This window comes from Sorghum bicolor, chromosome 2 (assembly GCF_000003195.3).
Source record: "Sorghum bicolor cultivar BTx623 chromosome 2, Sorghum_bicolor_NCBIv3, whole genome shotgun sequence".
NCBI lineage: Eukaryota > Viridiplantae > Streptophyta > Magnoliopsida > Poales > Poaceae > Sorghum > Sorghum bicolor.
In genome coordinates this window covers 4,986,748-5,002,302 of record NC_012871.2, presented here as the reverse complement: position 1 = coordinate 5,002,302, position 15,555 = coordinate 4,986,748, and the positions used below count along the sequence as shown (strand labels likewise).

The 15,555-nt window shown below is 42.1% G+C and overlaps 1 protein-coding gene across 2 annotated transcripts; it reads right to left on the bottom strand.

The window, feature by feature from the left end:
• Positions 1,559 to 7,029, bottom strand: LOC8060736 (peptidyl-prolyl cis-trans isomerase CYP63). Of its 2 annotated transcripts, none has more exons than XM_021454387.1 (14): positions 6,896 to 7,029; positions 6,412 to 6,499; positions 6,234 to 6,288; positions 6,038 to 6,126; positions 5,821 to 5,845; positions 5,694 to 5,732; positions 5,464 to 5,581; positions 4,889 to 5,049; positions 4,468 to 4,795; positions 4,270 to 4,373; positions 3,478 to 3,658; positions 2,984 to 3,319; positions 2,830 to 2,910; positions 1,559 to 2,104 (listed from the first exon to the last, which is right to left on the bottom strand). In XM_021454387.1, exons 2-14 carry the CDS (start codon positions 6,487 to 6,489, stop codon positions 1,750 to 1,752), a joined length of 1,950 nt encoding a protein of 649 aa, XP_021310062.1. In that variant the 5' UTR covers positions 6,490 to 6,499; positions 6,896 to 7,029; the 3' UTR covers positions 1,559 to 1,749. The 2 variants fall into 2 exon arrangements, with proteins under 2 accessions (XP_021310062.1, XP_002459423.1); XM_002459378.2 differs by having other exon boundaries at positions 3,478 to 3,655.

Genomic DNA, 15,555 nt, shown 5'->3' with positions numbered 1-15,555 from the left:
CTAGGTTACATAAGTTTTCACACTTGAAATTATAATTAACAAATGTGCTTTAAAACTCCCCAAAATGCACAAACGTGTCGAAGAATCTGCGCAGGTGTCATGAAACTAGAGAATCAATTTTCTAACTGCTATCGAGTTAACGTGCAGTGTTCAACTTAGGCCCCGTTTGGCACGGCTTCTCCAGCGGCTTCAGGAGTCGTTTGGAGACGTTTTGTGCCAAACGGGGTAAAATAGAATAGCTCCACCAATGAAGCCCCTTAAAACGTGCTCTCACAGAGCTTTGGAGTGTGAAGGAGCAAAAAATAGTGGCTTCTCCTGGCTTCATCTCATTCTACATGGCATTCTGTGAGAGCACATTTTAAAGAAAGAGTTGTTTTGCCAAACGGTTTACCAAAATGGCTCCAGCTCCACCGATAAAGTTGTTCATGAAGCTGAAGCCCAAAAAAACAGCTTCACTGGTGAAGTGGAGCTGTGCCAAACAAGGCCTTACTAACTGTCCCAAATTTCGAAATCTGGACATTCATGCATGCTCGACGAAAACAACCGTTGTCGTTTCCATTGTACGTGCCTAACACCTACTAGTACAGTGCCCGTGCTAACGCTACACTAACATTCAAATTTGCAAATTATAACTGAAATATATATTTAAATTAAAACAAACCAAATTTTATTGTAGAAAAGGCAATATAAGTGTTCCAGGTAAGAAAGAACCATATATGGAAGATGCTTGCAGAATTGTCAGAATTGCAAGCATCTTCCATATATGGAGACTATTTTGCGACATAAGCCAGAAGCAGATTCAGAAACAATTTTCGTTTTTTCTTGACAGAGAGATGAGGGACCAAAGATGGACTTTGTTCTTCTAAGAACGCTTCATTTTATTTGCAGATCTCAGCAGCAAAATATTCTATTTGTCCCAATTTGGAACAAAGGAACCACCAAACTTGATCGGGTAATGAACTAGTGATCCTACCTGCTACAGCTCAAAGATGGTTCCGAACTCAGTATAATGGTATTAACTCAGTACTAACTCAAATACTGTGAACTAATTAAACTGTTCAATGTATTAACAAGTATACAAAGGAACAAAGTTCAATGTATTAACTCAGTATAACGGTTCAGTGCATCGCTACTACTGTGAACTTATTAAACTGAACTAGCTGTTTATCTGTGCCAGTTTGCAAGGCGTCATAACATTGGGCATGAGTCTGTTCGCTTAGCTGATAAGCCAAGCTAAGCACTGTTTACTGATTTTTTTAAGAGAAAAACACTGCTGAATAGCTAATAGATTCAGCAGATAAGCACAAACAAACATGTTTTATTGTGAGAATGTTAGATGGCACCAGGAGCAGAGCATGCAATTGGGATTGAGACTGCTGATTAGTATTAGTTGCCAAACTGCATGCGTGACCAGCCATGAGAATGTTAGATGGCACCAAAACCACACATGCTCGAGGCATCAACTTCGCCTATATAGCCACAGAAGTATATGATTTGCAAGCAGGAATAAGAAACATAAGAAGCATAGTACTAAATAAGAAACATAGCACTAAGTAACTTGAACTCTTGGCGATACTGACTCAGAAGTAGTTCTAAATACCTTGCATAAGAAACATTTCAGGTCTAACAGGGCATCCAAATGTACAGCTACACTGAAAGCAGTTTAAGTTTAGATGACATTACAGAAACGTACATAATGCTAAACTAGCAACAGTTCTTGGAGGCTGTAAATTGTTGTGCCGTTACATCTCAGTACGAAACCAGGCCTTTGTTTCCATCAGGGCTGCTAGACCTTGAGCTGCTGCTGCGCCTGCGGTTGTATTTCGAGCTCTCCCTCTTGGCTGGGGCAGCATCAGGAGATCTGGACCTGTTGGGAGGGGGGCTGTGGCCACGGTGGTCAAGACTGGACCTGTTGGCAGGGGGGCTGTGGCCACGGTGGTCTGGATCACCTCCACCACGACCTGATCGAGGCCTATCATTCACATCCCGTCTCTGTTCTGCAGGGCTGCGGCTACGTCTTGGGCTGGGGCGACGATACCCTCCCCGGTCATGACGCCTTGCTGGGCTGCGTGACCTGCTCCTGCTTCGGCCTCTTCTTGGGTACCTAAAGTCATGGACGTTAGTTAACAATTTTGAGCCACTTCTAAAGTAGCATGGCTTTACACAAAATGGTGGTAGGGAAGGTAGATAGCAAACTGAAAGGAAAACAGTTTTATTTTTATCATGGCAATGGAAAAGGTGCTTGATCTATATAAGCTGTGCATGGTTCTGGTGCTTGCACATGTAATAATCAACATAATATCTGAAGATCAAAATTAATAATCATATAATCAAGTGTTCAGTATCCACAATACCAACAAACTTGGGGATTTAATCAAACCAGGTAAACTATGAAAGGAATGAACACAACATACTATTTTGTTACCAGGCACAAATGTCCTTCACAGTTTTCATCATAAGGGGGGAGAGAGAGAAGTTGAGAAAGAGAGACAGTTAAAGCCTACAGTAATGGCAGGTTCATCTAGATTGGATATGATAAAACATTTAATATCATGTTATTTACTTGTTGGTGCTATTCTTTTTACCCATGAGTAATAATAGTTTGAATAATTTAAGCATTACAACCAATTAGCAATTGCTTGCAACTGACTATTTACAATGAGCAGATTGGTTCCTAGAAACAAACTTATACTATTATACCCTATGGCATTAAACAATGCATACATAAGGATAAAATAATAGTTGGGAAGAAAAGATTGTTTCTCTCAAGTTTAATGAGATTAGTAAAGCCCTGCAAGAATCTCACTTCAACGCATAAGAAATACCAACCTGGATGGGCTATTGGCTCTTGGCGAGCCACGGTATCTCCTTACTGGCGAGCGTCTACTGTAAGGACCATTTCTTCCATACCTGAACATGATGAGAAATCAGTATAAATGCCAAATCTGTCAAAGTTTGCCAAACAGTCTAATTTCAAAATTACCTATTGAAATTGTTCCATCTATCATCTCTCCCTCCATCGTAGCGGGGTCGAACAGGGGGGCGCTCAGGAGATGGCGTCCTGTATCGGCGTGCATACCCATACTTCTGAGTAAAACCACGCCCTTTCCTGATTCGTTGAGGCTGCCCATTGTCTGCAGAACCCGCAGCTAAATCTTTACCATTGGTGGACACAGGTTCATTGCTTGGCAGATGCCTTTCTCTAGGCATGTCAGCCTCTGCATTATCACCACCAATGTTGCCATCTCCATTTACTGGTTTCGTTAAATTTACATCAACCTGGATGGGATTGATCCTGGAACTTGCACCTGGTTCATTCCTGTGTTTAGAAAAAAAGGGTGTGCATTAGCCACTCAAAAATAACTAGTCATCTCAAAGTTGAACAGTACAAACTTTGCTCTGTTAACGGTAGTAATAGGAATCCAAAAGGAACATGTGGTTGAATGGTTGATGAATCAAAACATGAAATAGGCATACCTATCTTCTGAATTGTAATTTCCATATCTGTCATCAGCCCTGTTGTCATCTTTGTTTGAGGGTTTACTTCCATCAGGTGATTGTGATCGGTTGACAGTAGTAACTGTTTGTTTGCCTTTGTCTGCATCTTGAAAAGATCTTCCTTGTTCTGAATTCGTCATTTTAGTACTCTCTTTATCTGCTAGAGTGGTGAAAATGATTACTACTTCAAAATTGAAGACAAAAAAGTAAGGCAAAGCGATCTCAGAATACTAAAAACTTATAAATTATACATAATATAAAAACTATACATAAATATAATATTATATATATGAAACTTCAAGCTATTAGTAGATATTGTAGTATATGCCATAGTAAGTTATCAACAGTTGCTTTCAGATAGAAAAAAAAACAGATAATTTGGCATTCATGTGAACGTGCACCATTTCACCTATGACTGGTATAAAAAGAAAAATATAAAGTTTGTTTAGTTAAAAAAACATCACCATCGATAAACAGTGAAGATTAATAATAACATGAATAAGGCACTAGGGCAGTCAGAACTTTATTTATTTTTTTAATTGATGCTAGAAAGGTATTATACCAATGTAATAAACCAAATAGCACCAGAAAAAAAACCAACACAGCCTCCCTTTTTTAGCTAGACATACCAACCTCACAAGCAGAAATTGTCCAGCATTGGAGAACTGGTTTTAGCAGGCCAGAAATATATGCACTCAAACTGAAGTCCACTAGGATATGTTGACAGCAAATATATAACACACATTAAATATAATGGAATTAGATTACTACCTTTCGGCAAGGAACGCTTGGTTCGACGGCTGGCATTTTCACTGTCAGAACTGCTGTTATCTGTCTTAGAGCTTACTGAATCATCACTTGAACTCCCATAGCTCCTAAAGATAAACCACACCAAAAAGGAGGAATTTCAGCAAGAAGTCATCCCATGCTAACAAAGTAGCGACATTATGCAGGTCGTTAACATCATACCGTTTAGATCGCCTTTTGGATCCTCTACTCTTTCTTTTACTCCTTGTATGTTTACCCTTCCTCTTTGTGGGCTTGCGCTTATCCTTCTTAGATCCTTTTCTTCTCTTACGCCTATGATCACTGGACGAGCTAGTATCCATTGATGAGTGTGATTCTGAATCAGAGCCACTATCTGAAGAATAGGACAATGAGTCTGAAGTATCTGAGCTATATGAATCAGACGAATAGTGTTTTCTCTTCTTTCGTTGCTTATAATCGCCGGATGCTTTTTTTAATTTGGCTCTCCCTTCAGCATTGGAGTTACCATCTGCCATTCTTAGTTTTTTTCCTGCAAAAAAAAAGAAGAAAAGTGGTAATGAGGAAGATAAGCAACAAAAACATACAATATTTGCACTTGTACATTGTATTCGTCTATTTATACCTTTCTCTCCTTTTAGCAGATCTTGAGAATCCGTGTTGGGAACTTCACCACAGTCTACAATTTTCACTTGACGAGAAGGATTTCCACTTTCACCGCCAACTGCTTCAAGCTTTTTAAGCAAATCTAATCCACTGACCACCTTCCCAAAGACCACATGTTTGCTACAAATATTACAATTTGAAATTCATTTTTGCTGGACCATGGAGAATAGGCAGGAAATGTAAGACAAGACATCACAGGTAGTTAGGAACTAATGGCACTTTCCTCAAAAAAATGGAACTAATGGCATTGAATACTGTCAACAAAAGGACAGTATACTATCTAGGGGTGTGGCTGTTGTAAATGTGCATTTCTAAAACTTTCTACTTACTGCAATGATACTCAGCTCTCCGGTGTATTTTTTTTTTAAAAAAAAAGGTAAACACAATACATGATCCAGGTTGGTTGTCATCATCACTTTAAATAATTACTTGATGTCATTAACATAAATTTTCTGACAAAATATTAGTTTTTTGTTGTGATTAGAGAACTGAGAGTCTAATAAAGCCAAGTGACTGAAGAACAAGAAGCAATACCCATCAAGATGAGGTAGAGCCTTGAATGTAATAAAAAACTGCGACCCATTGCTGTCTGGTCCAGAATTTGCCATGGACAGAACACCAGGCTGATCGTGCAGTAGTCTGAAGTTTTCATCTGTACAACAGATGGAATGAAAGAAAACTTCAGTACAAGCTTAACAGGACAGTAACTGATAGCTAACAAACACATTTTGTGACTGACAACAAATTTCAATGTATCTAGCAACCTGGAAATTTTCCACCATAAATGCTCTCTCCACCACGTCCTGGAAATAGCATGCAACGTTGAGCTTATAAAGTACACTACAGCAAGAAGTCAGTTGAAAGAAGAAGCCTGGGCTAATGAAGCAATACCATCTCCTCTTGAAAAATCACCACCCTGCAGGAAGGAAATGTGACAAGTTTAGTTTGTATGGAAAAAGATGTCAAAGTGCAAAGCTGCATGAATAGAAGAAGGTCAATTGCATGTATATTCCATATAGCTCAGTATTTCAATCCCACAAAAGATTTCAATGTACCATCTCTAGATAAGAAATACGCAACAGCCAGATCAGTAGCAATCTTTAAATACCTGAGCAACAAAGCCTTTAACTATGCGATGGATATTTGTTCCCTTATAATAGAGTGGTTTCTGTGTAGATGCTCCAAGGCCTCTTTCACCTACGTGTTGGGTAGAGGCTAAGACTTAGAACTCGAACATATGCTATAGGAACAACTCGACACAAGCACACGCACACGGCTGTTCCACAGAATGAAACCAGAATTACCAGTACAGAGTGCTCTGAAGTTCTCCGCGGTCTTTGGAACTACATTTGCGAATAGCTGCAAAACAATCACCATAAAGTTAATATGGTGCATGTCACCATGTCCTCCGCGGCTGAAAATGTGAGTCATTATGCAAACAAAAAATAAAAAGATCAAGCATGCTGCTTCAAGCTTCACAACCTCGAATGTGATCCTCTCGGCGCTGCTTCCACCAATTGATATGTCCATGAAAACGTGGGGATTCTTAACCTTGGACATGGTTGCCCACCTGCAGGTGTGACAAACGAGAAATCTTTAGCAACATCCCTCAAGCGTGGCATGGACTACTAGCACACATGAGAATCCCAAACCAGAGCTTCGTCCACTGGCGGATTTGCGTCACCAGGAAGGAGCTAATGAAATACAGCGACTGCCTATCAATAGCACTCCCACAACATTAGGGTACGAGGGCTACAGTGCGGCTCGATCTCGAACCGAGCCCTAACGAATGGAATCGAAACAGGGATGGGTCGGATTGGTGCTATGCAAGCGTAGCGAACAAATCCAGCCGGGTACTATCCGGATGGATTGGAAACTGTACAGAGAAGCAAAAAAGAAAAAAAAAAGGTTGGGTTTAGGCATGGATTTGGTCTCGAGCGACCCAAGCGAGACTGGAAGAGCTTACCGGCGAGTCGGGATGGATCTCCGGCTCCGCCCGGCGCCGTTGCAGGTGGCGGCAGGAGGATGGACCGATGAGCCGCGCCGGCGGCTAGGGGAGGGGGGGCGGGGGCGCGTGAAGTGCTGCTCTGTGCAGGTGCGGGGGAAGAGAGGGAGGAGGCCAAGGGTTCTACTGAGTGGTGACGGTGTGCATGTGCGCTCTGTTGGGCCGACCATGCCCCGTGGGCCGTGGGCCGTGGCCGTAGACAAATCCGGCCTGGCCTATCTGCCTTTCTATTTTTACATTTTTTTATTAATTTATTATTCCTCATCCTCCATCCATCCATACAGTAATTTGCGATGAGTTATTTTTTTTACGGCTTCATCTATAGGAAGATAGAATCAGGCCAATTATTACACCGACCAAGTGTCGTAAGTTCAGCTGTATAAGAAGCAGCCCCACAAAACCACTGGAAAAAAAGTTTTTGACTAAACGCAACCAACATGTCTATGTGCGAGCCATCCATTGGAACTAAAAAAAGCTAAAGCCGATGTCTCGAGGTGGACTGCTGCTGAGATAAGATGATCTTTGAGATCATCATGCCGCTGCAAGTTCACCCATTGGCGTAGCCAGTGAGTTCCTCTGAAGAGTACCTGCAAAAGAGATTTAGGTTTGCCTTTATCAAAAACTATTTCATTCTGTGTTATCCAAATATCCCACAATAAGGCTGATGCTGCTGTTAAACAACGTATTATATCTTTTAGTACTCAATTTGGACCAAGACTCAAACAAGTCTCTAATACCAGTAGGCGGGACAATACCAAAAAGAATATGAATGGAGCGCCACAAGAACTTGGCGTAGTAACAATCAAAAAAAATATGCTGAATTGTTTTTGGGAGATGACATAGGCAACAAGACTTGTCTCCATGCCAATTTCTCCTAGCTAAGTTATCTTTTGTTAAAGTTACTCCTCTCTTTAAGTACCACAAAAAGATTTTTATCTTCATTGGTAACTTTGTTTGCCAAATATCCTGTGAAACTCGCTCCCCATTATTAATCAAAGCAACATACATGTCCTGACTGTAAAGGTTCCTGAAGCCTTTAAATTCCACACAAACACATCTCGTTCTTGCATTAAATTAACCTGTTGTAAAGAAGCAACAATTCGCTGCCAATTCTCTAAATTTCTTCCCGTCAAATTTCTCCGTAAGGAGATATTTAGATTAGGAGAACTTAGCACTGTCGCAATTGAATCTTGTTTTCTTCTTACAATGTTAAACAATGCAGGGAACTTGTCTTTAAGTGGTTTATTGCCCAGCCAAGTATCAGCCCAAAATCTTGTTTGGGTGCCATCTTTGACAATGAAATGTCCTATGCCAAAGAAACTATCTTTTACATTCATAAGACTTTTCCAGAAATGCGAATCCATAGGCTTTTTTCACAGCCTCCTAAAGTTTTGTCTTTAATATATTTATTTCTTAGCAACTCTTGGCACAGACCGTCTTCATTTAATAATTTAAACAACCACTTACTAAGCAAACATTTGTTTTGTATTTCCAAATTTTGAATTCCCAAACCACCTTGGTCTTTTGGTTGGCACATAATATTCCATTTAGCTAGTCTGTATTTTTTTTGTGTTGGTCATTCTGCCAATAGAAACGAGACCTAAAGGCATCTAACTTTTCTAGTACCCCTTTTGGTAGCTCAAAGAAAGACATCATAAACATTGGCAAGCTAGACAACACCGAGTTTATAAGTACTAAACGCCCACCCGATGTTAGCATCTTGCCTTTCGAGCCGCTAAGGCGTTTCTCAATTCGTTCCTCAATATGTTTCCAATCTTTGTTAAGCAGCTTTCTAAAATGCATAGGTAGGCCCAAGTAACGAAAGGGGTATTTTCCTAAGGCACATCCAAATAGTTGCGAATAGAAATCTTCATGATCTTTTGCTTTCCCGAAGCAAAAGATTTCGCTTTTGTGAAAGTTTATTTTTAAGCCTGATAATTGTTCAAAAGTGCTTAGCAATAATTTCATATTAACAGCTTTGTCAACATCATGGCTCATAAAGATCACTGTACCATCCGCATACTGAAGGATGGATAAACCATCCTAAATAAGGTGAGGAATAACCCCTTCTACTTGTCCTGCATCTTTTGCTCTCGTTATTAGTATGGCCAACATATCTACCACTATATTGAATAGTATTGGCGACATGGGGTCACCCTGTCTCAGACCTTTCTTTGTCTGAAAGTAAGCGCCTAGCTGATCATTAACTTTAATGTTAACATTACCCCCTTGCGTGAAGTGTTGTACCCATTGACACCATTTCTGTGAGAAACCTTTCATTCTTAAGGTTTGCTGTAAAAAGTTCCAATTTACTTTGTCATAAGCTTTCTCAAAGTCTATTTTAAAAATAACTCCATCTTGCTTTTTGGTGTGTAACTCATGAATAGTTTCATGCAGAATAACAACACCCTCCATAATATTCCTCCCTGGTAGGAAGGCTGTTTGAGTTGGTCTTATCAGTTTTTGAGCAATCGTAGATAATCTATTTGTTGCCACCTTGGTAAAAATCTTGAAAGATACATTCAACAAACATATGGGTATGTATTGTTGAATGACTCTTGCATCCGACTTCTTGGGCAATAAAATAATATTACCAAAATTCAGTCGATTTAGAGGTAAGGTTCCCTGATGGAAATCTGAGAACAAAGCCATCAAATCGTTTTTTATTAGAGCCCAAAAAACTTGATAAAATTCTGGAGGGAAACCATCTGGTCCAGGTGCCTTATTATGTTCCATTTGGAAAATTGCTATTCTAACTTCCTCCTCGGTGAATGGGGTAGTTAAGAATTCATTTTCTAGATTCGAGACCTGTGGTATGTCTGTCGTCTGCGTTTCATCTAAAAAAAATAGCGATGTTTCACCCGGACCAAACAGGTTCCTATAATAACTGGTAATATGCTGTTTAAGTTGAGCATCACCAGTTATAATATTCTCCCCATCCTCAAGGTAGAAAATACGAGTCTTCCTGTGCCTACCATTGGCTAAAAGATGGAAATACTTTGTATTAGCATCGCCTTCTAGTAGATGCTTTACTTTAGCCCTTTGGTACCATTTAATTTCCTCTTCTCTCAGCAGCTCCGTAAGTCTTTCATTTAGGACATGTTTTAAATTTCTTTCAGACTCATTTAACTCTACAATCTCTGATTTTTTGTCCAACTCGTCTAGTTTATTTAGAAGAGAAGCTTTTTCTTTTTTATAAATTCCACTAGTGTGTTTTGCCCAACCTCTAAGGTGTTGTCTCAGTCTTCTAATTTTTATCTGCCACCTTTCGATAGGCGATCCTGAGACCTCAGTGTTCTGCCACACCTCTGACACCATTTCTCAAAATCCATCTCTCAATAACCAACCTAATTCAAACTTGAACTGGGGCTGGTAAGTTGTCGATGAATTATTTGTGGAGACTAACAAGGGTGTATGGTCAGAAATTTCTCTATTAAGAGCGTGTACCGAGGTATGTGGGAAGTGCTCCTCAAAATCTGTGCAAACTAGAACTCTGTCCAATTTTTTGAAGGTTTGATTTGGCATATTATTTGCCCAAGTGAACTTTCTACCTGCCAACTCCAGCTCTCTGAGGTTCAGGCTGTCAATGACTGCGTTAAACATAAACGGCCATCTATCATTGTAGTTATCATTATTTTTCTCATCAGGTCTACGGATAATATTGAAGTCACCACCTATAATAATAGGTATAGTGTCCTTTGAACAAACCCGCACCAATTCAAACAAGAAATTTGCCTTTTGATCTACTTGAGCAGGCCCATAAACTGATATTAGATTAAATTTAAGATCATGCTCTTTGTGTCTTAATTTAAACCTTATTAAAAAATCTCCCTCCTCAATTTCTCCTATGTCAAAAGTTAACAAATGGATGCCTAGAATCATACCACCAGATCTGCCTCTCGGCGCCATACAGTGCCAGATAAAATCCCGACCAGCACAAATGGTGCTAAGAATATTTGGTGAGAAAGAAGCTCGACCAGTTTCTGATAGTGCAATGAAGTCTAGACTCTTCTCCTTTGTTAGATCTGACAAAAATCTGTATTTCTTAAAATCAGCAAAGCCATTACAATTCCAGAATATCCCTTTCATCTTGAACTATATTTCTTTTTATTTCTCTTTTTATTTCGGAGCTGGACGCTTGCCTTTTGTGATATAGGTGTTTGTAAGATCAACGGATCACAACCCCCATCACCAAGCCCCTCAGCAATCTCTGAATAAACTAGATTTAAAGTCTCTAAATCTAAATTATCCTCAGTAGAGCAAACCGTTGAAGCGGCTTCTACAGCTAAAGAACTTTGTTTTCGTAGCTTTTCACTTTCCACCAACCTAGAAAACTCTAGGTCTTTCAAACGTTTTAATGAGTTAAAAACAGCTTTATCATTGTCACCTAAAACAACCCCTAAAGACCTTGAAGCATATAAAATTGAGGCATCATCACGAGAAATAAAAGAGTAAGGTTGTTTCAAATTACCTTCTTCTGTTGGCGAGTCCAAGTTCTTCCTAGCTTTCAGCTTCGCTGCCTTCTCAGTGGAGTTCAAGTCCATGGTTCCAACATGCCTCTTGCTAGATCTCACTGATGAAGGTGAAGCGCTGCTGAATTTTTTTAAAGATGTCCCAGAGTCATGCTTTGTTGGTAGCACAGAGGCTGACCAAGTCCCATTTTCGCCCAACATTCCACCGGAATGAGATAGGACGGCTTTAGGCCTGATCTTTTGTGCACCCTTGCCTTGGACAGCGGTAAACGCCCCATCACCCACCAGCAGTTCCGTCCCATTTTTGGTGACCTGATGGCCTGTAGAGGGTGGCGCACCATAGCCAAGACCTGGAGCCTGAGGATCTGCATCTTTGCCATCTACATCCATATTTTCCTCAGGGTTTACTCCCTTGGGGGGTTCACTTTTTTTGGATCATCTTCTTTAGGGTCTCCCTCATTGGTAGAGTCCATATCAATTAGATGGGGCTCACCAGTAGGGGATTCTACCTCGACTGCAAACTGTAACCCATAGACAAAATCCCCAATAACCACATCCACAAAATCTGGGATAAGCTTTGGGTCCAGCACAGCAATTTTCATCCTAGGTCTCCCAGTGTTCTTAGTGAAGATAGTGTCTATCGCCCGAGGCACACCCAGGATAGTTCCAACTGCCCATATTATGGGAAATTCCTTGAACTCACTGGGTAATCCTCTGAACTGCACCCACACCTTCTCAATTTCATATTTGTCAACTTCAATATCAGTTCCTTTTTCAAACTGAATTTTTCCTTCTACTCCCTTTGCATTCATAGGGCCCCAATTAACCACTTGATCTAACAGTTCAGCAGAGGGGAAGTTTATAATAAAAGCACCTGTCCCAGTTGTTTGGATCTCCCATTTATGGTTTTTGTCTGGACGGAATTTTTCCATTTCCAGTTCCACCGCCAACTGATTGACAGTAAAAGAACCTTCCAAAACACGTACCATCGCTCTAGTTTCATGAACATTCACTCTAGGATTTGCAGGAACTGGGATAAAATAAAATCCCAGGCCCTCCACGGCATAACCACAAGGAATAGCACCCATAGCTGATTTTTTATTATGTGGGCATACCTTAGTGTTATGATCGCCGTAACACATCTCACAGCAGAGCACCATGGAACAATCATGAATAGTGTGCCCCTTTGTACGACATCTCCAGCAATAGGGTTTATTTTTATTTTTATGTGCACCTTTCGCCGATGACTCTGGGACATCTGAAACTTGTTGTTCAGCAGCCTTTGTTGGTTCTGGAGCCTTCGTGGAGGCAGGAGCAGCCGCCGTTGCCGAGTCTTCTCTTGCCGCTGGTGTTTCGACGCCTCCAGGTACAACTTCTGCACCCTTCACCTGTTGCGGTACCTGGTGAGCAGCGACCATGGCACTGGTGCCACCGTGCACAGCGACCATGGCCTTGTTGCCTCCAGGCCCTCCCTGGCCGGTAGCCACGCCTTGCTAAGAAGGCTGTGCGCCACCCTGCAGCTGCCTGGTTTCATCAGGTCGCGAGTGGAGACCCCCTTGGTGAGGCAACCCAGCAGCAAGCTGATGGCCTGTGTGCGGTTGCCGATAGCCGTCTGCCTCGCCGTAGCCTCCATGAGGAAAGCGAGGGGCCAGGTAATTAGGTTGGGTAGGTAGCATTCTACCATCCCCCTCTACCCCGGCGCCTACCATTCCCTCGATCTCCTCCGTATGTTCTTGCGCCACCATAGAAGTGGGCACCGCTATTCCTTGTGCCTTGGTTGTAGTATCCACTGAATCCGCCGCGACCACGATGGGAAACAAAACCTCGTCCACCACCGCGGCCACCACGCCCGGGTTGAATCCAGGTTGGAAACCTGGATCGTATCTTGCATCGTAGCCTCTCCCCCCACGCCCAGAGCCGCTGTTGCCTGGAGTCGCCATTGTTCTCCCCCGTCTCACGACTTCCGCGAACGTCTGGGATGGAGATGCGAGCAGTGGTTTGGGTGACGGCGCTGGAAGGGTTCTCGTGCGGCTCGGTCTGGTCCCTGTTCGGGAGAACAACGCGTACAAACCCTTCATGGGCCGGAACCACCTGTCAGGCCCGAGACGGACTGCTGCCAGCGGCTTAGGCTTTCCCTTAGTTCGTCCTTGTTCTGGAGTGTGCGCAGGGGATAGCGGGGGAAAGTGAACCTCCGGCCCCTTTGAAGTTGGGTCCGGGACAAAATTCTTTGAAGCATCCCTCTCCGGATTGCGCATAGATCCCAACCCAGATGAGCCAAAGTTCATCGAGTAAGAGAATCTATTGCAACCTGATGAGGATTGGTGCACAACAGCCTTTGCAATGGCATCTCCTAGTGTTCTCGGTGGGGAAATTCTAGGAGGAGGCAAAGGACCTTTCCATGGTAACCCAACAGTTTTTGTTTGAACTAACTTGGATACAATTGAATTTGCAAGCCGAACATCACTAGAACTCGGATTCGAGTTACCCTAATCAAGCGCCTTTTCGGCAACCATCAACTGATGTAAAGTGAAACCCTCCGCCTGAGTCTGATTGATAAATTCAGGTGTCGATGGAACATCTTCATCATCCAAATCAACCAAATCAGGGTCATTACATTGTGCCCAAAATTTAGACTTGATTGGAGATGCATGCTCCTGAACAGCATGAATCGGCGAAGGCTTACGAGTCGAGTCCACCACAAAATCAATCACCCTAGACAGAGCAGCTCTACCTGCCTCCTGGCGCTTAACATTCGATTCCTCCTTTTCATCGGAGATCGGCACAGACCGTAGCGCCTTGAGCGAGTTAGGAGCTAACGTCAAGCGTCTGTTCTTTAGCCTCATCTCCCCATGAAGCTACAAAAAAGAAAAAAAACCAAGAACAAAGAACTGGGAAAAGGGATGAAGAAGGAAGAGCCTCTTATCGTATGTGTCTGAAGGCAGGAGTCAAGCACGTGATCCGAAATAGATTTCGCCTGCTGCCTGGTCGCGATCCCGAGCCACGACGACCTGTCGAAGCGCCGGTGAGATCCGATTCGCGAGCGGATCCGCTGTGGCGCCCTACGCGCGGGCGGCACAACGAGCGGCGCGTGGCCGACACTGCCGAGCCAGCCAACGCCACCGGCCGCCGGCCGCGGACGGAGGATGGCAGAGCCCCGGTCGCCGCGATCCGGAAATCCCGAGCGAGGAGACGGTCAAGTGCCCTGGAGAGAGAGAAATAGATAGTTCGAATCCGATCGTCATCAGCTCATCGCTTGGAGACGACGAAACCAATATGTGTACGGTGTTCCTACATGTTAGTAGCAAAAAAATTCTAGGGTGGAGTGATTCCTCAACAGATGTTGATCTTTTTTTTTCGATCAATCCGAGTTCAATATGCAAACTGGATATGTTGTACTTGTAAGAGAAGCTCTAGTGTAAGTTTTTCAAAGGTGCAAAGGGAAAAAATTTTAAGTTAGCACCACTGTTGTACACCTGAGAGGTGAGGGACGTGCTATGAGAAAAAGCTTGAGAGATCGATATGCCTATCTGAGCATATGGTTCTAGCAATAAAAAAAAATACTCATGTATGCATAGGTAGGAGGAGAAGAAAACAAAAAAAAATTGTACCATGGGACCCGCATTAGCAACTCCATGAAGTTTTGTTAGATAAGTGATTTGTCATAGCTTTCGACACTTCCTGGGGCACTATACACCATGGATGCTAATGGCAAAGTTAGAGCAAATTAGAAGGGGTTACACTTATCTTGTGGGTGCATAAAGATAGGTTGTAGGGGATACATATATGATGAAATTTTAATCAAATCTATTGTTTTTGAATTTTTTTGGGGGTGCATTTGCACCCCCTAGGAGCAACGCAGCTCCACCCCTAGATGCTATAAGGTGTGGACTATTCCAAAGTTGAATTATGTTTGGTTCATGACCAAAGCATTGATATTAAGGTTACAATTCTTAATTTTGTGACCAGACTAGTTATGATTCTATCGTAAAATCATAGATTCTACTTATATTAATAGAATAATATAATCAATCTGATAACTGAGATCATAAGGTTTTAAAATCACGCGGTAAGATTTTAACGACTATGATTGTAGGCCACGAATTTTAAGATGCTACTTGGTTCTGCAACAATTGTGATTTATCATAGGTC